This window comes from Thalassophryne amazonica, chromosome 2, assembly GCF_902500255.1.
Source record: "Thalassophryne amazonica chromosome 2, fThaAma1.1, whole genome shotgun sequence".
Classification (NCBI taxonomy): Eukaryota; Metazoa; Chordata; class Actinopteri; order Batrachoidiformes; family Batrachoididae; genus Thalassophryne; species Thalassophryne amazonica.
The window spans coordinates 141,341,774-141,365,331 of record NC_047104.1 but is presented as its reverse complement, the minus strand read 5'-3'; the positions used below and the strand labels follow the sequence as shown (position 1 = coordinate 141,365,331).

The following is a 23,558-nucleotide window of genomic DNA, read 5'->3' as shown; positions in this document are numbered from 1 at the left end:
ACCCTGCTGATTACACTACAGAACTCAGTTTGAAAAAAAAAAAAACTCATTTGAAAAAAAATTTTGGAGAAGTTTTTATTGTTTAAATTTTCAATAGCATCAATGTCATAAGGTGTAGTGACACAACATTTACTGCACACAACAGTGGATATCCTGCTGGATTACACTACAGAACTCAGTTTGAAAAAAAAAGTTATTTTAAAAAATTTTGGAGAAGTTTTTATTGTTTAAATTTTCAATAGCATCAATGTCAGAAGGTGTAGTGACACAAAATTTACTGCACACACAGTGGTACCCTGCTGATTACACTACAGAACTCAGTTTGAAAAAAAAAGTCATTTTAAAAAATTTTGGAGAAGTTTTTATTGTTTAAATTTTCAATAGCATCAATGTCATAAGGTGTAGTGACACAAAATTTACTGCACACAACAGTGGTACCCTGCTGATTACACTACAGAACTCAGTTTGAAAAAAAGTCATTTTAAAAAAATTTGGAGAAGTTTTTATTGTTTAAATTTTCAATAGCATCAATGTCATAAGGTGTAGTGACACAAAATTTACTGCACACAACAGTGGTACCCTGCTGATCACACTACAGAACTCAGTTTGAAAAAAAAAAAAAAAACTCATTTGAAAAAAAATTTTGGAGAAGTTTTTATTGTTTAAATTTTCAATAGCATCAATGTCATAAGGTGTAGTGACACAACATTACTGCACACAACAGTGATACCCTGCTGATTACACTACAGAACTCAGTTTTGAAAAAAAAAGTCATTTAAAAAATTTTGGAGAAGTTTTTATTGTTTAAATTTTCAATAGCATCAATGTCAGAAGGTGTAGTGACACAAAATTTACTGCACACAACAGTGGATACCCTGCTGATTACACTACAGACTCAGTTTGAAAAAAAAAAGTCATTTTAAAAAATTTTGGAGAAGTTTTTATTGTTTAAATTTTCAATAGCATCAATGTCATAAGGTGTAGTGACACAAAATTTACTGCACACAACAGTGGTACCCTGCTGAGTACACTACAGAACTCAGTTTTGAAAAAAAAAACAAACTCATTTGAAAAAATTTTTGGAGAAGTTTTTAATTGTTTAAAATTTTCAATAGCATCAATGTCATAAGGTGTAGTGACACACAATTTACTGCACACAACAGTGGTACCCTGCTGATTACACTACAGAACTCAGTTTGAAAAAAAAGTCATTTTAAAAAATTTTGGAGAAGTTTTTATTGTTTAAATTTTCAATAGCATCAATGTCATAAGGTGTAGTGACACAAAATTTACTGCACACAGGTACCCTGCTGATTACACTACAGAACTCAGTTTGAAAAAAAAAAAAAAAAAACTCATTGAAAAAAATTTTGGAGAAGTTTTTATTGGTTTAAATTTTCAATAGCATCAATGTCATAAGCTGTAGTGACACAAATTTACTGCACACAACAGTGATACCCTGCGGATTACACTACAGAACTCAGTTTGAAAAAAAAAAAACAAACTCATTTGAAAAAAATTTTGGAGAAGTTTTATTGTTTAAATTTTCAATAGCATCAATGTCAGAAGGGTGAGTGACACAACATTTACTGCACACAGTGATACCCTGCTGATTACACTACAGAACTCAGTTTTGAAAAAAAAAGGTCATTTTAAAAAATTTTGGAGAAGTTTTTATTGTTTAAATTTTCAATAGCATCAATGTCAGAAGGTGTAGTGACACAAAATTTACTGCACACAACAGTGATACCCTGCTGATTACACTACAGAACTCAGTTTGAAAAAAAAGTCATTTTTAAAAAATTTTGGAGAAGGTTTTATTGTTTAAATTTTCAATAGCATCAATGTCATAAGGTGTAGTGACACACAATTTACTGCACACAACAGTGGTACCCTGCTGATTACACTACAGAAACTCAGTTTTGAAAAAAAAAGGCATTTTAAAAAAATTTTGGAGAAGTTTTTTATTGTTTAAATTTTCAATAGCATCAATGTCATAAGGTGTAGTGACACAAAATTTACTGCACACACAGTGGTACCCTGCTGATTACACTACAGAAACTCAGTTTGAAAAAAAAAGTCATTTTAAAAATTTTGGGAGAAGTTTTTATTGTTTAAAATTTTCAATATCATCAATGTCATAAGGTGGTAGTGACACAAAATTACTGCACACAGCCGTGGTACCCTGCTGAGTACACTACAGACTCAGTTTAAAAAAAAAAAAAAAAAAAAAAAACATTTGAAAAAAAATTTTGGAGAAGTTTTTATTGTTTAAATTTTCAATAGCATCAATGTCATAAGGTGTAGTGACACACATTACTGCACAAACAGTGGTACCCTGCTGATTACACTACAGAACTCAGTTTTGAAAAAAAAACAAACTCATTTGAAAAAACTTTGGAGAAGTTTTTATTGTTTAATGTTCAATAGCATCAATGTCAGAAGGTGTAGGACACAACATTTACTGCACACAGTGATACCCTGCTGATTACACTACAGAACTCAGTTTGAAAAAAAAAGTCATTTTAAAAAATTTTGGAGAAGTTTTTATTGTTTAAATTTTCAATAGCAGCAATGATCATAAGGTGTAGTGACACCAAAATTTACTGCACACAACAGTGGTACCCTGCTGATTACACTACAGAACTCAGTTTGAAAAAAAAAGTCCATTTTAAAAAATGTTGGAGAAGTTTTATTGTTTAAATTTTTCAATAGCATCAATGTCATAAGGTGTAGTGACACAAAATTACTGCACACACAGTGGTACCCTGCTGATTACACTACAGAACTCAGGTTGAAAGAAAAAAAAAAAAAAAAACTCATTTGAAAAAAATTTTGGAGAAGTTTTTATTGTTTAAATTTTCAATAGCATCAATGTCCTAAGGTGTAGTGACACAAAATTTACTGCACACAACAGTGATACCCTGCTGGATTACACTACAGAACTCAGTTTGAAAAAAAAGTCATTTTAAAAAATTTTGGAGAAGTTTTTTATTTGTTTAAATTTTCAATAGCATCAATGTCATAAGGTGTAGTGACACACAATTACTGCACACAACAGTGGTACCCTGCTGATTACACTACAGAAACTCAGTTTGAAAAAAAGTCATTTTAAAAAATTTTGGAGAAGTTTTTATTGTTTAAATTTTCAATAGCATCAATGTCATAAGGTGTAGTGACACAAAATTTACTGCACACAGGTACCCTGCTGATTACACTACAGAACTCAGTTTGAAAAAAAAAAAAAAAAAACTCATTTGAAAAAAATTTTGGAGAAGTTTTTATTGTTTAAATTTTCAATAGCATCAATGTCATAAGGCTGTAGTGACACAAAATTACTGCACACAACAGTGATACCCTGCTGATTACACTACAGAACTCAGTTTGAAAAAAAAAGTCATTTTAAAAATTTTGGAGAAGTTTTTATTGTTTAAATTTTCAATAGCATCAATGTCATAAGGTGTAGTGACACAAAATTTACTGCACACAGGTACCCTGCTGATTACACTACAGAACTCAGTTTGAAAAAAAAAAAAAAAAAATCATTTGAAAAAAATTTTGGAGAAGTTTTTATTGTTTAAAATTTTCAATAGCATCAATGTCATAAGCTGTAGTGACACAAAATTTACTGCACACAACAGTGATACCCTGCTGATTACACTACAGAACTCAGTTTGAAAAAAAAAAACAAACTCATTTGAAAAAATTTTGGAGAAGTTTTTTATTGTTTAAATTTTCAATAGCATCAATGTCAGAAGGTGTAGTGACACAACATTTACTGCACACAGTGATACCCTGCTGATTACACTACAGAACTCAGTTTGAAAAAAAAAGTCATTTTAAAAAATTTTGGAGAAGTTTTATTGTTTAAATTTTCAATAGCATCAATGTCATAAGGTGTAGTGACACAAAATTTACTGCACACAACAGTGGTACCCTGCTGATTACACTACAGAACTCAGTTTGAAAAAAAGTCATTTTAAAAAATTTTGGAGAAGTTTTTATTGTTTAAATTTTCAATAGCATCAATGTCATAAGGTGTAGTGACACAAAATTTACTGCACACAACAGTGGTACCCTGCTGATTACACTACAGAACTCAGTTTGAAAAAAAAAAAAACTCATTTGAAAAAAATTTTGAGAAGTTTTATTGTTTAAATTTTCAATAGCATCAATGTCATAAGGGGTAGGTGACACAACATTTACTGCACCACAGTGATACCCCTGCTGATTACACTACAGAACTCAGTTTGAAAAAAAAGTCAGTTAAAAAATTTTGGAGAAGTTTTTAGGTTGTTAAATTTTCATAGCATCAATGTCAGAAGGTGTAGTGACACAAATTTACTGCACACAACAGTGATACCCTGCTGATTACACTACTAGAACTCAGTTTGAAAAAAAAAAAGTCATTTTAAAAAATTTGGAGAAGTTTTTATTGTTTAATTTTCAATAGCATCAAGTCATAAGGTGTAGTGACACACAATTTACTGCACACAACAGTGGTACCCTGCTGATTACCTACAGAACTCAGTTTGAAAAAAAAAAGTCATTTTAACAAATTTTGGAGAAGTTTTTATTGTTTAATTTTCAATAGCATCAATGTCATAAGGTGTAGTGACACAAAATTTACTGCACACAGACAGTGGTACCCTGCTGATTACACTACAGAACTCAGTTTGAAAAAAAAAAAAAAAAAAAAACTCATTGAAAAAATTTTGGAGAAGTTTTTATTGTTTAAATTTTCAATAGCAATCAATGTAATAAGCTGTAGTGACACAAAATTTACTGCACACAACAGTGATACCCTGCTGATTACACTACAGAACTCAGTTTGAAAAAAAAAGTCATTTTAAAAAATTTTGGAGAAGTTTTTATTGTTTAAATTTTCAATAGCATCAATGTCATAAGGTGTAGTGACACACATTTACTGCAACACAACAGTGATACCCTGCTGATTACACTACAGAACTCAGTTTGAAAAAAAAAACAAACTCATTTGAAAAAAATTTTGGAGAAGTTTTATTGTTTAAATTTTCAATAGCATCAATGTCAGAAGGTGTAGTGACACAACAATTTACTGCACACAACAGTGGATACCCTGCTGATTACACTACAGAACTCAGTTTGAAAAAAAAAAGTCATTTTAAAAAAATTTTGGAGAAGTTTTTTATTGTTTAAATTTTCAATAGCATCAATGTCATAAGGTGTAGTGACACAAAATTTACTGCACACAACAGTGGTACCCTGCTGATTACACTACAGAACTCAGTTTGAAAAAAAAGTCATTTTAAAAAATTGTGGAGAAGTTTTTATTGTTTAAATTTTCAATAGCATCAATGTCATAAGGTGTAGTGACACAAAATTTACTGCACACAGGTACCCTGCTGATTACACTACAGAACTCAGTTTGAAAAAAAAAAAAAAAAAACTCATTTGAAAAAAATTTTGGAGAAGTTTTTATTGTTTAAATTTTCAATAGCATCAATGTCATAAGGTGTAGTGACACAAAATTTACTGCACACAACAGTGATACCCTGCTGATTACACTACAGAACTCAGTTTGAAAAAAAAAGTCATTTTAAAAAATTTTGGAGAAGTTTTTATTGTTTAAATTTCAATAGCATCAATGTCATAAGGTGTAGTACACACAATTACTGCACACAACAGTGATACCCTGCTGATTACACTACAGAACTCAGTTTGAAAAAAAAAAACAAACTCATTTGAAAAAAATTTTGGAGAAGTTTTTATTGTTTAAATTTCATAGCATCAATGTCATAAGGTGTAGTGACACACATTTACTGCACACAAAAGTGATACCCTGCTGATTACACTACAGAACTCAGTTTGAAAAAAAAAACAAACTCATTTGAAAAAAATTTTGGAGAAGTTTTTATTGTTTAAATTTTCAATAGCATCAATGTCAGAAGGTGTAGTGACACAACATTTACTGCACACAGTGATACCCTGCTGATTACACTACAGAACTCAGTTTGAAAAAAAAAAAAGTCATTTGAAAAAAAATTTGGAGAAGTTTTTATTGTTTAAATTTTCAATAGCATCAATGTCATAAGGTGTAGTGACACAAAATTTACTGCACACAACAGTGGTACCCTGCTGATTACACTACAGAACTCAGTTGAAAAAAAGTCATTTTAAAAAATTTTGGAGAAGTTTTTATTGTTTAAATTTTCAATAGCATCAATGTCATAAGGTGTAGTGACACAAAATTTACTGCACACAACAGTGGTACCCTGCTGATTACACTACAGAACTCAGTTTGGAAAAAAAAAAAAAAAAAAAACTCATTTGAAAAAAATTTTGGAGAAGTTTTTATTGTTTAAAATTTTCAATAGCATCAATGTCATAAGGTGTAGTGACACAAAATTTACTGCACACAACAGTGATACCCTGCTGATTACACTACAGAACTCAGTTTGAAAAAAAAAAAAGTCATTTGAAAAAAAATTTGGAGAAGTTTTTATTGTTTAAATTTTCAATAGCATCAATGTCATAAGGTGTAGTGACACACAATTTACTGCACACAACAGTGATACCCTGCTGATTACACTACAGAACTCAGTTTGAAAAAAAAAACAAACTCATTTGAAAAAAACTTTGGAGAAGTTTTTTATTGTTTAAATTTTCAATAGCATCAATGTCATAAGGTGTAGTGACACAAAATTTACTGCACACAACAGTGTGACCACTGCGATTACACTACAGACTGCAGGTTTGAAAAAAAAAACCAACTCCATTTGAAAAAAATTTTGGAGAAGTTTTTATTGTTTAAATTTTCATAGCATCAATGGCAGAAGGTGTAGTGACACAACATTTACTGCACACAGTGGATACCCTGGCTGATTACACTACAGAACTCAGTTTGAAAAAAAAAAGTCATTGTAAAAAAATTTTGGAGAAGTTTTTATTGTTTAAATTTTCAATAGCATCAATGTCATAAGGTGTAGTGACACAAAATTTACTGCACACAACAGTGGTACCCTGCTGATTACACTACAGAACTCAGTTTGAAAAAAAGTCATTTTAAAAAAATTTTGGAGAAGTTTTTTATTGTTTAAATTTTCAATAGCAATCAATGTCATAAGGTGTAGTGACACAAAATTTACTGCACACAACAGTGATACCCTGCTGATTACACTACAGAACTCAGTTTGGAAAAAAAAAAAAAAAAAAAACTCATTTGAAAAAAATTTTGGAGAAGTTTTTATTGTTTAAATTTTCAATAGCATCAATGTCATAAGGTGTAGTGACACAAAATTTACTGCACACAACAGTGATACCCTGCTGATTACAATACAGAACGCAGTTTGAAAAAAAAAAAAGTCATTTTAAAAAAAATTTTGGAGAAGTTTTTATTGTTTAAATTTTCAATAGCATCAATGTCATAAGGTGTAGTAAACACAATTTACTGCACACAACAGTGATACCCTGCTGATTACACTACAGAACTCAGTTTGAAAAAAAAACAAACTCATTTGAAAAAAAACTTTGGAGAAGTTTTTTATTGTTTAAATTTTCAATAGCATCAATGTCATAAGGTGTAGTGACACAAAATTTACTGCACACAGGGTACCCTGCTGATTACACTACAGAACTCAGTTTGAAAAAAAAAAAAAAAAAAAACTCATTTGAAAAAAATTTGGGAGAAGTTTTTATTGTTTAAATTTTCAATAGCATCAATGTCATAAGGTGTAGTGACATAATTTACTGCACACAACAGTGATACCCTGCTGATTTACACTACAGAACTCAGTTTGAAAAAAAACAAAGTCATTTGAAAAAATTTTGGAGAAGTTTTTATTGTTTAAATTTTCAATAGCATCAATGTCAGAAGGTGTAGTGACACAAAATTTACTGCACACAACAGTGGTACCCTGCTGATTACACTACAGAACTCAGTTTGAAAAAAAAGTCATTTTAAAAAATTTGGAGAAGTTTTTATTGTTTAAATTTTCAATAGCAGCAAATGTCATAAGGTGTAGTGACACAAAATTTACTGCACACAACAGTGTACCTGCTGATTACACTACAGAACTCAGTTTGAAAAAAAAAAAAGAAAAAAACAATACTCATTTGAAAAAAAATTTTGGAGAAGTTTTATTGTTTAAATTTCAATAGCATCAATGTCATAAGGTGTAGTGACAACAAAATTTACTGCACACAACAGTGATACCCTGCTGATTACACTACAGAACTCAGTTTGAAAAAAAGTCATTTAAAAAATTTTGGAGAAGTTTTTATTGTTTAAATTTTCAATAGCATCAATGTCATAAGGTGTAGTGACACAAAATTTACTGCACACAACAGTGGATACCCTGCTGATTACACTACAGAACTCAGTTTGAAGAAAAAAAAGCACTCTTGAAAAAAATTTTGGAGAAGTTTTATTGTTTAAATTTTCAATAGCATCAATGTCATAAGGTGTAGTGACACACAATTTACTGCACACAACAGTGGATACCCTGCTGATTACACTACAGAACTCAGTTTGGAAAAATTGTAACTTAAAAAAAAAATCTTGGATATTTTTGTTTGTTTGTTTGTTTTATACTTTATAACTTTTCTTTTTTTGTCAAGAAAAAGACACAAATACACACACAAATCCTTCTGCCCACCCACAAAGCCCTCCCACACCAAACAAGACAAATGACCTGAAGAGAGATTGGGGGGGGGGGGGTAAATGGAGAATTTTTTTTTTTTTTATTGTTGGAATTTCAATCGGCATCAGTGGTTATAAGGAGTAGTGACACAAAATTTACTGCACACACAGGGTACCCTGCTGATTACACTACAGAACTCAGTTTGAAAAAAAAAGTAATTTTAAAAAAAATTTGGAGAAGTTTTATTGTTTAAATTTTCAATAGCATCAATGTCATAAGGTGTAGTGACCATAATTACTGCACACAACAGTGTACCCTGCTGATTACACTACAGAACTCAGTTTGAAAAAAAAAAGTCATTTTAAAAAATTTTGGAGAAGTTTTATTGTTTAAATTTTCAATAGCATCAAGTCATAAGGTGTAGTGACAACAAAAATTTACTGCACACAAACAGTGGTACCCTGCTGATTACACTACAGAACTCAGTTTGAAAAAAAGTCATTTTAAAAATTTTGGAGAAGTTTTTATTGTTTAAATTTTCAATAGCATCAATGTCATAAGGTGTAGTGACACAAAATTTACTGCACACAACAGTGTACCCTGCTGATTACACTACAGAACTCAGTTTGAAGAAAAAAAAAAAAACTCATTTGAAAAAAAAATTTGGAGAAGTTTTTAATTGTTTAAATTTTCAATAGCATCAATGTCATAAGGTGTAGTGACACAAAATTTACTGCACACAACAGTGATACCTGCTGATTACACTACAGAACTCAGTTGAAGAAAAAAAAGTCATTTTAAAACATTTTGGAGAAGTTTTTTATTGTTTAAATTTTCAATAGCATCAATGTCATAAGGTGTAGTGACACACAATTTACTGCACACAACAGTGATACCCTGCTGATTACACTACAGAACTCAGTTTGGAAAAATGTAACTTAAAAAAAAATCTTGGATATTTTGTTTGTTTGTTTGTTTTTATACTTTATAACTTTTTCTTTTTTTTTCAAGAAAAAGAACACATACACACACAAATCCTTCTGCCCACCCACAAAGCCCTCCCACACCAAAACAAGACAAATGACCTGAAGAGAGATTGGGGGGGGGGGGGGTAAATGGAGAATTTTTTTTTTTTTTTTATTGTTGGAATTTTCAATCGCAATCAGTGTTATAAGGAGTAGTGACAAAATTTACTGCACACAACAGTGGTACCCTGCTGATTACACTACAGAACTCAGTTTGAAAAAAAAAAGTAATTTTAAAAAAAATTTTGGAGAAGTTTTTATTGTTTAAATTTTCAATAGCATCAATGTCATAAGTGTAGTGACACAAAATTTACTGCACACAACAGTGGTACCCTGCTGATTACACTACAGAACTCAGTTTGAAAAAAAAAAAGTAATTTTAAAAAATTTGGGGAGAAGTTTTTAATGTTTAAATTTTCAATAGCATCGATGTCATAAGGTGTAGTGACACAAATTTACTGCACACAACAGTGATACCCTGCTGATTACACTACAGAACTCAGTTTTGAAGAAAAAAAGTCATTTTAAAACATTTTGGAGAAGTTTTATTGTTTAAATTTTCAATAGCATCAATGTCATAGGTGTAGTGACACACATTTACTGCACACAACAGTGATACCCTGCTGATTACACTACAGAACTCAGTTTGAAAAAAAAAAAAAACTCATTTGAAAAAAAATTTTGAGAAGTTTTTATTGTTTAAATTTCAATAGCATCAATGTCATAAGGTGTAGTGACACAAAATTTACTGCACACACAGTGGTACCCTGCTGATTACACTACAGAACTCAGTTGGAAAAATGTAACTTAAAAAAAAATCTTGGATATTTTTGTTGTTTGTTTGTTTTTATACTTTATAACTTTCTCTTTTTTTTCAAGAAAAAGAACACAATACACACACAAATCCTTCTGCCCACCCACAAAGCCCTCCCACCCAAAACAAGACAAATGACCTGAAGAGAGATTGGGGGGGGGGGGGGGGGGGGTAAATGGCGAATTTTTTTTTTTTTTTAATTGTTGAATTTTCAATCGCATCAGTGGGTATAAGGTGTAGTGACACAAATTTACTGCACACAACAGTGGTACCCTGCTGATTACACTACAGAACTCAGTTTTGAAAAAAAAAGTTCATTTAAAAAATTTTGGAGAAAGTGTTTATTGTTTAAATTTTTCAATAGCATCAATGTCATAAGGTGTAGTGACACAAATTTACTGCACACAACATGATACCCTGCTGATTACACTACAGAACTCAGTTTGAAAAAAAAGTCATTTTAAAAAATTTTGGAGAAGTTTTATTGTTTTAAATTTTCAATAGCATCAATGTCAAAAGGTGTAGTGACACAAAATTTACTGCACACACAGTGGTACCCTGCTGATTACACTACAGAACTCAGTTGAAAAAAAAAAAGTCATTTTAAAAAATTTTGGGAGTTTTATTGTTTAAAATTTTCAATAGCATCAATGTCATAAGGGTAGTGACACAAAATTGTCTGCACACAAGTGGTACCCTGATGATACACTACAGAACTCAGTTTGGAAAAATGTAACTTTAAAAAAAATCTTGGATATTTTTGTTTGTTTGTTTGTTTTTATACTTTATAACTTTTCTCTTTTTTTCAAGAAAAAGAACACAATACACACACAAATCCTTCTGCCCACCCACAAAGCCCTCCCACACCAAAACAAGACAATGACCTGAAGAGAGATTGGGGGGGGGGGGGGGGGGGGGGGTAAATGGAGAATTTTTTTTTTTTTTTTATTGTTGGAATTTTCAATCGCATCAGTGTTATAAGGGGTAGTGACACAAAATTTACTGCACACAACAGTGGTACCCTGCTGATTACACTACAGAACTCAGTTTGGAAAAATGTAACTTAAAAAAAAATCTTGGATATTTTTGTTTGTGTTTGTTTTTATACTTTATAACTTTTTCTTTTTTTTTCAAGAAAAAACACAATACACACACAAATCCTTCTGCCCACCCACAAAGCCCTCCCCACCAAAACAAGACAAATGACCTGAAGAGAGATTGGGGGGGGGGGGGGGTAAATGGAGAAGTTTTATTGTTTAAAATTTTCAATAGCATCATGTCATAAGGTGTAGTGACAACAAAAATTTACTGCACACAACAGTGGTACCCTGCTGATTACACTACAGAACTCAGTTTGAAAAAAAACAAACTCAGTTGAAAAAAAATGTTGGAGAAGTTTTTATTGTTTTAATTTTCAATAGCACAATGTCCCATAAGGTGTAGTGGACACAAAGATTTACTGCACACACAGTGTACCCTGTCTGAGTACACGACAGAACTCAGTTTGAAAAAAAAAGTCATTTTACAAAATTTGGGAGAAGTTTTATTGTTTAAATTTTCAATAGCATCAATGTCATAAGGTGTAGTGACACAAAATTTACTGCACACAACAGTGGATACCCTGCTGATTACACTACAGAACTCAGTTTGAAAAAAAGTCATTTTAAAAAATTTTGGAGAAGTTTTTATTGTTGCAGCTTCTCTCCCCCTGCCATCCCCCCAATACCCTATCCCCGTAGAGACGGTGCCTGCTCTCAGACCACCAACAACCAGTAAAAATCTATTTAAGCATAAAATTAAAAAATAAAATAAAATAATATAGCACCTTCAACTACACCACAGACTAAAACAATTAAATGTGGTCTATTAAACATTAGGTCTCTCTTCTAACTCCCTGTTAGTAATTATATAATTGATCAACATATTGATTTATTCTGCCTTACAGAAACCTGGTTACAGCAGGATGAATATGTTAGTTTAAATGAGTCAACACCCCCGAGTCACACTAACTGTCAGAATGCTCGTAGCACAGGCCGAGGAGGAGGATTACCAGCAATCTTCCATTCCAGCTTATTAATTAATCAAAAACTCAGCCAGAGCTTTAATTCATTTGAAAGCTTGACTCTTAGTCTTGTCCATCCAAATTGGAAGTCCCAATTGTTATCTATTGTCCACCTGGTCGTTACTGTGAGTTTCTCTGTGAATTTTCAGACCTTTTGTCTGACTTAGTGCTTAGCTCAGATAAGATAATTATAGTGGGCGATTTTAACATCCACATAGATGCTGAGAATGACAGCCTCAACACTGCATTTAATCTATTATTAGACTCAACTGGCTAAGCTCAAAATGTAAATGAGTCCACCCACCACTTTAATCATACCTTAGATCTTGTTCTGACTTATGGTATGGAAATTGAAGACTTAACAGTATTCCCTGAAAACCCCCTTCTGTCTGATCATTTCTTAATAACATTTACATTTACTTTATGCACTACCCAGCAGGGGGAATAAGTTTCATTACAGCAGAAGTCTTTCGGAAAGCGCTGTAACTAGGTTTAAGGATATGATTCCTTATTTGTTATGTTCTCCAATGCCATATACCAACACAGTGCAGAGTAGCTACCTAAACTCTGTGAGTGAGATAGATTATGTCGTCAATAGTTTTACATCCTCATTGAGCACAACTTTGGATGCTGTAGCTCCTCTGAAAAACAGAGCCTTAAATCAGAAGTGCCTGACTCCGTGGTATAACACACAAACTCGCAGCTTAAAGCAGATAACCCGTAAGTTGGAGAGGAAATGGCATCTCACTAATTAGATCTTCACTTAGCCTGGAAAAAGACTCTGTTGCTCTATAAAAAAAGCCCCCCGTAAAGCTAGGACATCTTACTACTCATCACTAATTGAAGAAAATAAGAACAACCCCAGGTTTCCTTTCAGCACTGTAGCCAGGCTGACAAAGAGTCAGAGCTCTATTGAGCCGAGTATTCCTTTAACTTTAACTAGTAATGACTTCATGACTTTCTTTGCTAATAAAATTTAACTGTTAGAGAAAAAAATTAATCATAACCATCCCAAAGACATATCGTTATCTTTGGCTGCTTTCGTAATGCTGGTATTTGGTTAGACTCTTTCTCTCCGATTGTTCTGTCTGAGTTATTTTTATTAGTTACTTCCTCCAAACCATCAACATGTCTATTAGACCCCATTTCTACCAGGCTGCTCAAGGAAGCCCTACCATTAATTAATTCTTCGATCTTAAATATGATCAATCTCTTTATTAGTTGGCTATGTACCACAGGCTTTTAAGGTGGCAGTAATTAAACCATTACTTAAAAAGCCATCACTTGACCCAGCTATCTTAGCTAATTATAGGCCAATCTCCAACCTTCCTTTTCTCTCAAAAATTCTTGAAAGGGTAGTTGTAAAACAGCTAACTGATCATCTGCAGAGGAATGGTCTATTTGAAGAGTTTCAGTCAAGTTTCAGAATTCATCATAGTACAGAAACAGCATTAGTGAAGGTTACAAATGATCTTCTTATGGCCTCAGACAGTGGACTCATCTCTGTGCTTGTCCTGTTAGACCTCAGTGCTGCTTTTGATACTGCTGACCATAAACTTTTATTACAGAGATTAGAGCATGTCACAGGTATTAAAGGCACTGTGCTGCGGTGGTTTGAATCATATTTATCTAATAGATTATAACTTGTTCATGTAAATTGGGAGTCTTCTTCACAGACTAAGGTTAATTATGGAGTTCCACAAGGTTCTGTGCTAGGACCAATTTTATTCACTTTATACATGCTTCCCTTAGGCAGTATTATTAGAAAGCATTGCTTAAATTTTCATTGTTACGCAGATGATACCCAGCTTTATCTATCCATGAAGACAGAGGACACACCAATTAGTTAAACTGCAGGAATGTCTTACAGACATAAAGACATGGATGACTTCTAATTTCCTGCTTTTAAATTCAGATAAAACTGAAGTTATTGTACTTGGCCCCACAAATCTTAGAAACATGGTGTCTAACCAGATCCTTACTCTGGATGGCATTACCCTGACCTCTAGTAATACTGTGAGAAATCTTGGAGTCATTTTTGATCAGGATATGTCATTCAATGCGCATATTAAGCAAATATGTAGGACTGCTTTTTTACATTTGCGCAATATCTCTAAAATTAGAAAGGTCTTGTCTCAGAGTCATGCTGAAAAACTAATTCATGCATTTATTTCCTCTAGGCTGGACTACTGTAATTCATTATTATCAGGATGTCCTAAAAGTTCCCTGAAAAGCCTTCAGTTAATTCAAAATGCTGCAGCTAGAGTACTGATGGGGACTAGAAGGAGAGAGCATATTTCACCCATATTGGCCTTTCTTCGTTGACTTCCTGTTAATTCTAGAATAGAATTCAAAATTCATCTTCTTACTTATAAGGTTTTGAATAATCAGGTCCCATCTTATCTTAGGGACCTCTTAGTACCATATCACCCCAATAGAGCACTTCGCTCTCAGACTGCAGGCTTACTTGTAGTTCCTAGGGTTTTTAAGAGTAGAATGGGAGGCAGAGCCTTCAGCTTTCAGGCTCCTCTCCTGTGGAACCAGCTCCCAATTCGGATCAGTGTTTCTCTTTTTGCTCTGTATGCACCACTCTGCATTTAATCATTAGTGATTGATCTCTGCTGTCTTCCACAGCATGTCTTTTTCCTGGTTCTCTCCCTCAGCCCCAACCAGTCCCAGCAGAAGACTGCCCCTCCCTGAGCCTGGTTCTGCTGGAGGTTTCTTCCTGTTAAAAGGGAGTTTTTCCTTCCCACTGTCGCCAAGTGCTTGCTCACAGGGGGTCGTTTTGACCGTTGGGGTTTTTCTGTAATTATTGTATGGCTTTTGCCTTACAATATAAAGCACCTTGGGGCAACTGTTGTTGTGATTTGGTGCTATATAAATAAAATTGATTTGATTTGTTGGATTTGTGAGAATCTACTGAATCTACCGGTACCTTGTTTCCCATGTAACAATAGGAAATATACTCAAAACCTGTATTAATGTTTTTTAGTCACATAGCAGTACTATTATTCTGAACACTACTGTATATAGACAGGTGTGTGTCTTTCGAAATCATGTCCAATCAGCTGAATTTACACCAGATGGACTCCAATTAAGCCATAGAAACATCTCAAGGATGATCAGTGGAAACAGGATGCACCTGAGCTCAATTTTGAACTTCATGGTAAAGGCTGTGAATACTTATGTACACGTGATTTCTTAGTTTTTTATTTTTAATACATTTCCAAAAATCTTATTTATTTTTTTACATTGTCATATGGGTCATTATTGTGTGTAGAATTTTGAGGGAAAAATTAATTTAATCCATTTTGGAATAAGGCTGTAACATAACAAAATGTGGGAAAAAGTTAAGTGCTGTGAATACTTTCTGGATGCACTGTCGGCCTTATTTAACAGTATGAAGTTACTTCTGTGCACTACACTGAAAGGACGGTTGTGTTAAATTGGACTTGGTTGTAAAATACCTCTCTCTATGGCTCCACAAAGTCCCATCATAAAGCCAGCACTGTGGTAAAGGGGAAGATTAAGGTAGATAACATCATTTGAGCAAATGCCAGCAAAAGACTGAAGAAAAGATGCCATCCATAGCTTCATGGTTAATCACAGCTGCTTTGGGAAGACCACAACATGTCAAAGAAACATTTTTAGGTTAGTAACACAGCACATTTCAAATGCTTACTAGAAGTAAAAGTGCAGATGAGATAAAGCAGTGAAGTTACCTGTGGTTCCTGACGTGTAGATGTACAATGCAGGGCTCTTTAGATGGATGCTGGACCTGAGCTGAGGTGACAGAGGCTGGTCTGATGCCTGCTGGATCTTGTCAGAGAGACTTTCTAAACCCTCTAAGTCACAGCTCTCACTGAGGATAAACACGCGGACACCCTGCTGCCCCAAAGACGGCAGCACCTCCTCTACAGCTCCTCGCAATTCTGAAAAAGAAACATTGAAAAGTCTAGTCAAGAAATCAGGTGAAAACTTCAATTACGAGTACTCGTAGTACAAAGATAAGACTGAGCAAATCCAAGCTCAAAACACCCATTAATACAGAAAATAGCCTGGAACAGACACACCTGTTTGTAATGACGAATTTTTCAAGATGGTCAACTGTGAATGTTTAATGGCTGCTTAAGGAGACTCGGAGGAACAGTGCCACTTGCATTGTGAAGGAATATCAGTTATGACATTTTGATAATTCCCTGGGTAAGATCAGACTTGCAGGTGCCTCAGTCTTGAGGAAGGAGTGTGAGGGTTGAGATGGACAGCTTGTCTGGGTGGGTGGTTTCTATCCAGGAACCAAGACAGTTCTGCAGTGTGGTGGGTGCAGCATCAACACATGTTCCCAGACCTGACTCTGGTCTTTGTATTCTTCTTCTTCTTCTTATTATTATTATTAGTTGTCTTCATTGTCATCTTCTTCTTAGTCATCATTATTGTTATTATTATTACTATATTATTATTAGTAGTAATACTATTAGGCAGTGCACTTCTTTCTAGAGCAGAAGGTTCCAGGTTCAAGGGCCACCCCTGCCTATGAGTCAAGAAGAACATCCAGTGTAAAACTTGTGCCAAATAAACACACAGCTCGATATCGGCTGCAGTGACCCCAAATGAAAAAAGGAGAAGCTGAAACAACTTATATTATTATCATCATCATCTCCGTGTTGTTAGAACATGTCTGTGGAACACTTTTTTATTTTTTTATTATGAGACAATCCACACCAGACAGGCATCCAAGAGACCATATGCATGACACACTCGATGGGTATACAATCTGCATATGCATCTATTTCAGTTTCTGCTGTTTCTCATTTTAATAACTCAATGCTAACTGGACAATTTGGTGCTCAACTGTTTCACAGCCACGTTGTCTTATGGACCATTACCTGCTTATGTGAGGAGGGTTGTGTGCTTCAGTGATTTGAAATTAATTAAGAGAGCACACCATTCGGAGCCTGGACATGGACAAGTTTTATTTGCTACTTTTCCATCCCAGCTCAACCATTAAAAGAAAACATAAACGATACATACGAAGGTGTAGAAGTCTCACCCTTTTAGACCCGGCATCACCAAACATCTGGAACCCTGCAACCCACACACGAGGATTTATTCTTGGTAGAGCCCGACCGATATAAGCTCTTTCAAAGTACTCACTATCGGCAAAAATTCTGCCAACAGAACGCAGATAATTTCTCATTAACAGAACAATTACTGAAACAATGTTTGTGTCGGCAATGTAAAATGTCCTTGCACCGTTTGTCCAGTAGATGGAGCTCTGACTTCATTCAACTGAGAGCTGCTTACATCCCTGCTTAAATGTGTTTATCACCAGCCCCGGTGTTGTGTGGGCCGCTGAAGAGGAGGTACTGCTGGCCCACCACCACAAGATGGCGCCCTGCTTGAAGTGCGGGCTTCAAGCACGAGAGGGCGTCGGAGCGACCGGGAGTGACAGCTGTCACTCATCATCCGTACCAGCTGTCACTCATCCACTACTCAACACCATCACCATAAAGGCCGGACTGCAACTCCACCTCCCCGCCGAGAAATCAGCTACCTTGGAAGCAGTACCAGGTCTGACAGCTGAAGACGGTGACCACCTGGGGACCCAGGACTTGGCGGCTCCGGTGTTCTTCAGGTCCGTTGGCAGTGCGGGCCGTGTGGGATCCGGCTCGGTTCTGGACGGACGTCTCCTATCCTCAAGCCTGCCCACACGTCACCCAACGTGTAATTGACTGTAGTCCCAAACTGATTGTTGTCTGTATTCCGTTGTGCACAATTTACAACATTAAATTGTTACTGTTTGGCTTAACCATTGCCCGTTCTTTTACGCCCCCTGTTGTGGGTCCGTGTTCCTACACTTTCACAACAGGATTTCTCGGCCAGCGTCATGGATCCCGAGGGGCGTCAACCATCGCTTGAACAGCCAATGGAAGAGCGAGGTGCACAGGCGCCAGCAGGAGGCGTGTTAGGTGAGCTGCAGCACATTTTAACCGCTTTTACTGCTCGGTTGGACTTAGTTACCGAGCAGAGCATTGTTCTCAATCAAAGGATGGAGGCTCTCACCACCCAGGTGGAAGCGCACGCTCAGGGCGCTGCTGCAGCACCTCCTCCTGCTGACTGAATGCCAGAGACAGACATTCCACTGGTCGTTCAACGAACCCCCCACCTTCCCTGAAGCATACATAAGCCCTCCGGAGCCGTACGGAGGTTGTGTGGAGACGTGTGCGGACTTCTTGATGCAGTGCTCGCTCGTCTTTTCACAGCGTCCCGTCATGTACGCGTCAGACGCTAGCCGGGTGGCTTACGTTATAAATTTGCTTCGAGGAGAGGCACGTGCCTGGGCTACGGCGCTCTGGGAGCAGAATTCACGGCTCCTAACGGTTTACACTGAGTTTGTGAGGGAGTTCCGACAGGTGTTCGACCACCCTCATAGAGGCGAGACCGCTTCAAGCCATGCTGCTGTCGATAAGACAGGGATGTCAGAGCGGGGCGAAGTATGCAGTCGACTTCCGCATCGCGGCAGCGCGAGCCGGCTGGAATGCTGTTGCGCTCCACACCGCCTTTGTAAACGGACTGTCTCTGGTCCTTAAGGAGCACCTGGTGGCGAAGGACGAGCCGCGGGATTTAGACGGGCTTATCGACCTGGTTATACGGTTAGACAACCGATTAACAGAACACCGACGGGAGCGAGACGAAGGGCGTGGTCAGGCACAAGCCGTCCCTCTTCCTCCCAGGTCCGAAAGGGAGCCGACTTCCCCACGCTCCACAGCCAGGGCTCTCCACATGATGACAGCTCCCCCTGCTGACGTTGCTATGGAAACGAGCAGGGCCAAAAAGCGATCAGATCAGAGACAAAGGAGGCTGATCCGTGGAGAGTGTTTTTCTCTGCAGCTCAACCCGAGCACACACAGAGAGAATGCCCCAAACGGTCAAAACAGCAGTACTCGTCCTTAGAGACTGGGCTAAGGGTGGGTTACAATACCCACATGGGGAGACCCCGAAAATCTGCACGTATCCCAATCACGATCCTGAGTGGGGATCTAACCCTTCACGCCCCAGCACTGGTGGACACGGGGTCGGAGGGGAATCTGCTGGATAGCAGATGGGCAAAGGAGGTTGGGCTCCCTCTAGTTGGCCTTACCGTCACCATTGTCGGTGCGGGCACTAGATGGCACCCTTCTTCCACTAATCACACACCAGACACAGCCCGTGACTTTGGTTGTATCTGGGAATCACAGGAGGAGATTGTGTTTATGTAACACCATCTACCTCCCGAGTGATTTTGGGTTTTCCATGGGTGTTAAAACACAATCCCCGGATTGATGGCCGTCTGGGGTTGTGTGTTCAGTGGAGCGAAACCTGCCACCGGGAGTGTTTAGGATCCGCGGTTCCACCCGGTGTGACAGCTAAGGAGGAGATTTTAGTCCCCCCCAATCTGGCGGCGGTGCCAGCTGAGTACCATGACCTTGCTGACGTCTTCAGCAAGGATCTGGCACTCACGCTGCCCCCACACCGTCCGTACAATTGTGCCATTGATTTGATACCGGGCGCTGAGTACCCGTCCAGCAGGCTGTACAACCTCTCACGTCCGGAACGCGAATCAATGGAGACCTACATCTGGGACTCGTTAGCTGCCGGGTTGATCCGGAACTCCACCTCCCCGATGGGTGCTGGTTTCTTTTTTGTGGGCAAGAAGGACGGCGGACTCCGTCCATGCATTGATTACAGAGGGCTGAACGAGATCACGGTTCATAACCGATACCCGTTACCTCTGTTGGATTCAGTGTTCACGCCTTTGCATGGAGCCCCAATTTCAACAAATTGGATCTTAGGAATGCTTATCACCTGGTTCGGATCCGGGAGGGAGACGAGTGGAAGACGGCATTTAACACCCCGTTAGGTCACTTTGAGTACCTGGTCATGCCGTTCGGCCTCACAATGCGCCCGCGACGTTCCAAGCGTTGGTTAATGACGTCTTGTGGGACTCCTGCATCGGTTTGTCATCGTATATCTAGACGATATACTCATCTTTTCTTCGGAATCCTGAGACCCATGTCAAGCATGTACGTCAGGTCTACAGTGGTTGTTGGAGAACCGGCTGTTTGTGAAGGGCAAGAAATGCGAGTTCCACCGCACTTCTTTGTCCTTCCTGGGGTTCATAATCTCCTCCAACTCCGTCGCCCCTGGCCAAGGTTGCGGCGGTGAGAGATTGGCCCCAACCAACAAACCGTAGGAAACTGCAACAGTTCCTCGGTTTTGCAAATTTCTACCGGAGGTTCATCAAGGGCTACAGTCAGGTAGTTAGCCTCCTGACAGCCCTGACCTCCACGAAAGTCCCCTTCACCTGGTCGGATCGGTGCGAAGCCGCGTTTAGGGAGTTGAAATGCCGGTTCTCGACTGCACCGGTTCTGGTGCAGGCCCGATCCCCAATAGCCAGTTTGTAGTTGAAGAGGACGCCTCTGACTCCGGGATAGGATCCGTGCTATCCCAGAGCGGGGAGTCCGACAAGGTTCTCCATCCATGTGCCTACTTTTCCCGCAGGTTGACCCCGGCTGAAAGGAACTATGACGTCGGCAATAGGGAACTTCTTGCGGTGAAGGAGGCTCTTGAGGAGTGGAGACACCTGTTGGAGGGAGCATCGGTACCATTTACGGTTTTCACGGACCATCGGAACCTTGAGTACATTCGGACCGCCAGGCGTCTGAACCCCAGGCAAGCCCGCTGGTCACTGTTCTTCGGGCGTTTTGACTTTCGGATTACCTACCACCCGGGATGAAAAACCAACCGATCTGACGCCCTGTCCGGGTGCATGAAGAGGAGGTCAAGACCGAGCTGTCGACCCGACGGAAACCATCATCCCCGAGTCCACTGTCGTGGCCACCCTCACCTGGACATGGAGAAGACCGTCCGGGAGGCCCTGACACGGACCCTGGACCCGGGGACAGGTCCGAAGGACAAATTGTACGTCCCACCAGAGGCCAGGGGCTTCGGTCTTAGACTTCTGTCACGGTTCCAAGCTCTCCTGTCATCCAGGGGTGCGAAGGACCGTGCAGTGGTCCGGCCAGCGCTTATTGGTGGGCGTCTATGGAATGCCGACATCCGAGAGTATGTCCAGGCCTGCCCCAGCAGTGCCAGGGGCAAAGCCGACCACCACAAGGCCCAAGGCCTCCTCCAGCCTCTGCCCGTGCCTCATCGCCTACACTTTCACAACACCCGGGTAGTTCGCCGTCACATTGCACTGATCGGCTGACACAAGCATAGAAGTAAGTTTATAAGGATGTTGTTTGTAATAATTTTGCGATACATTCACCCCACATTTCTCCCGTTTCAGTTCAATTCAATTGATTAACTCAGTTTATGTAGTAATGTGTCAATTGTGCTTCATTGCGTCGTTCACGCTTTTATTAAGCTCACGTTGTATAGACCTTATTTCTAGCATGAAAAACTTTCGTTTACTGCTAAGAAGTTGAAACATTCAGATTCACTGGTCGTCCGGAAGGGTTCTGGGAATTACTGCCATTCGCCATTAACCCCTCTGGGGCCGACGCATTACTAAATTGTAAATAACTTTTTAATATGAGATACAAATGTACTTTATTTGCTGGAAAAGTTAATTCCGCGGACTTTCGATCCACCGTCGGCCATCTTAGTACTCCTCATAGAAGATGTGTGATGATGTCTGTCACATGGTTTTCCAAAATCCAATCGTAGGCCAGGTTTACCTCACGTGATATGGCAAAGATCATTTTCAGGAGAGATATCTTACTAGTTGGCCTGTTTGAATAGCCTCCTAACTGCTCCAAATTGCATTTTTTGAACTTGCACACACTGAGGAAGACCTAGTTGAAATGCGTCTGTGCTCCTGATCCTGTCACCTTGCCGTGAGTCATTAAAACCTTTATTAATAAGGACACTTGAGTGTTGCTGGCTTTATTTTTATATTGATTTAAAAATAGGACTCCCACAAGGCTGTGTTTTATCTCCCATTCTCTTCTCGGTCTATACCAATAGCATCTCCTGCAGCTCTGAATGACTCAGAATGACTCTTCTTAAATATGCTGATGACATGGCTTTGGTGGTACACTTGACACTGACGCTCTGTTCCACGACCAGCACACAGTCAGCAACTTGGTCCAGACATTTTCTGAGCATTCCCTGGAACTGAACGTTTCTAAGATCAAGGAGCTATGCTGTGGGGGCAGAGACAAAACACCATATTCACTGTTCCAGCCACTCAGTGTCGAGGGTCAGATGGTGAAGTAGGTTCAGTCATTCAAGTACCTCGGAACAGAGATCAACACCTGCCTGTCCTTCTCAACACACAGTGACAAGTTCAATTTCAATTTATTTTCATTATATAGCACCAAATCACAACAAGGTTGCCTCAAGGGGCTTCACACAAGGTCTAACCTTACCAACCCCAGAGCAACAGTGGTAAGGAAAAACTCCCTCTGAGGAAGAAACCTCAAGCAGACCAGACTCAAAGGGGTGACCCTCTGCTTGGGCACTGTTTATAAAAAAGCACAACAGTGTCTCTACCTGCTGAGGAAACCGAGGACGTTCCATGTCAGCAAGGACATTTCTCGCTCATTGAATCACTCCTTACCTTCAATATTTTATCCTGGTGCAACCTCATCACGATTAAACACAAAAATAAACTTTTCCGCATTATCAGTCATTCTCACAAACTATTTGGTTCACTCCAAACCCCTCTGAAGTCTGAACTATATAATCGCTCTGTAATCAGGAAAGCCACCCTGATCACTGAGGACCCCTCACACCCGTTTCACCACTCCTTCCAGTTTCTGCCATCAGGCAAGCGATACAAAGTCCCTCTGGCCTGCAAAAATACTTAGAAGGAATCTTTAATCCCCTCTGCTGTAGCCATCCTCAACAAGACCAGATAGACACTTGTGTTGTCAACTGTCCTTTTTTTAAAAAAGTGAACAGTGATGTTTTGTGTGAGTATTTAATGTGTTTTATGAGCCACTTGAAAAAGAATTTCTGTGACCTTTTTGGGATAGACAAAGATATTC

At 38.0% G+C, this 23,558-nt stretch overlaps 1 protein-coding gene across 1 annotated transcript in view; it reads right to left on the bottom strand.

Moving 5' to 3' along the window:
• LOC117531833 (very long-chain acyl-CoA synthetase-like) overlaps positions 1–23,558 on the bottom strand; it is a 113,177-nt gene that overhangs the window by 82,416 nt on the left and 7,203 nt on the right. The window contains exon 2 of the mRNA XM_034195017.1: positions 16,245–16,454. Within this exon, the coding sequence (XP_034050908.1) occupies positions 16,245–16,454 (210 nt within the window). The remainder of the gene's footprint in view (positions 1–16,244; positions 16,455–23,558) is intronic.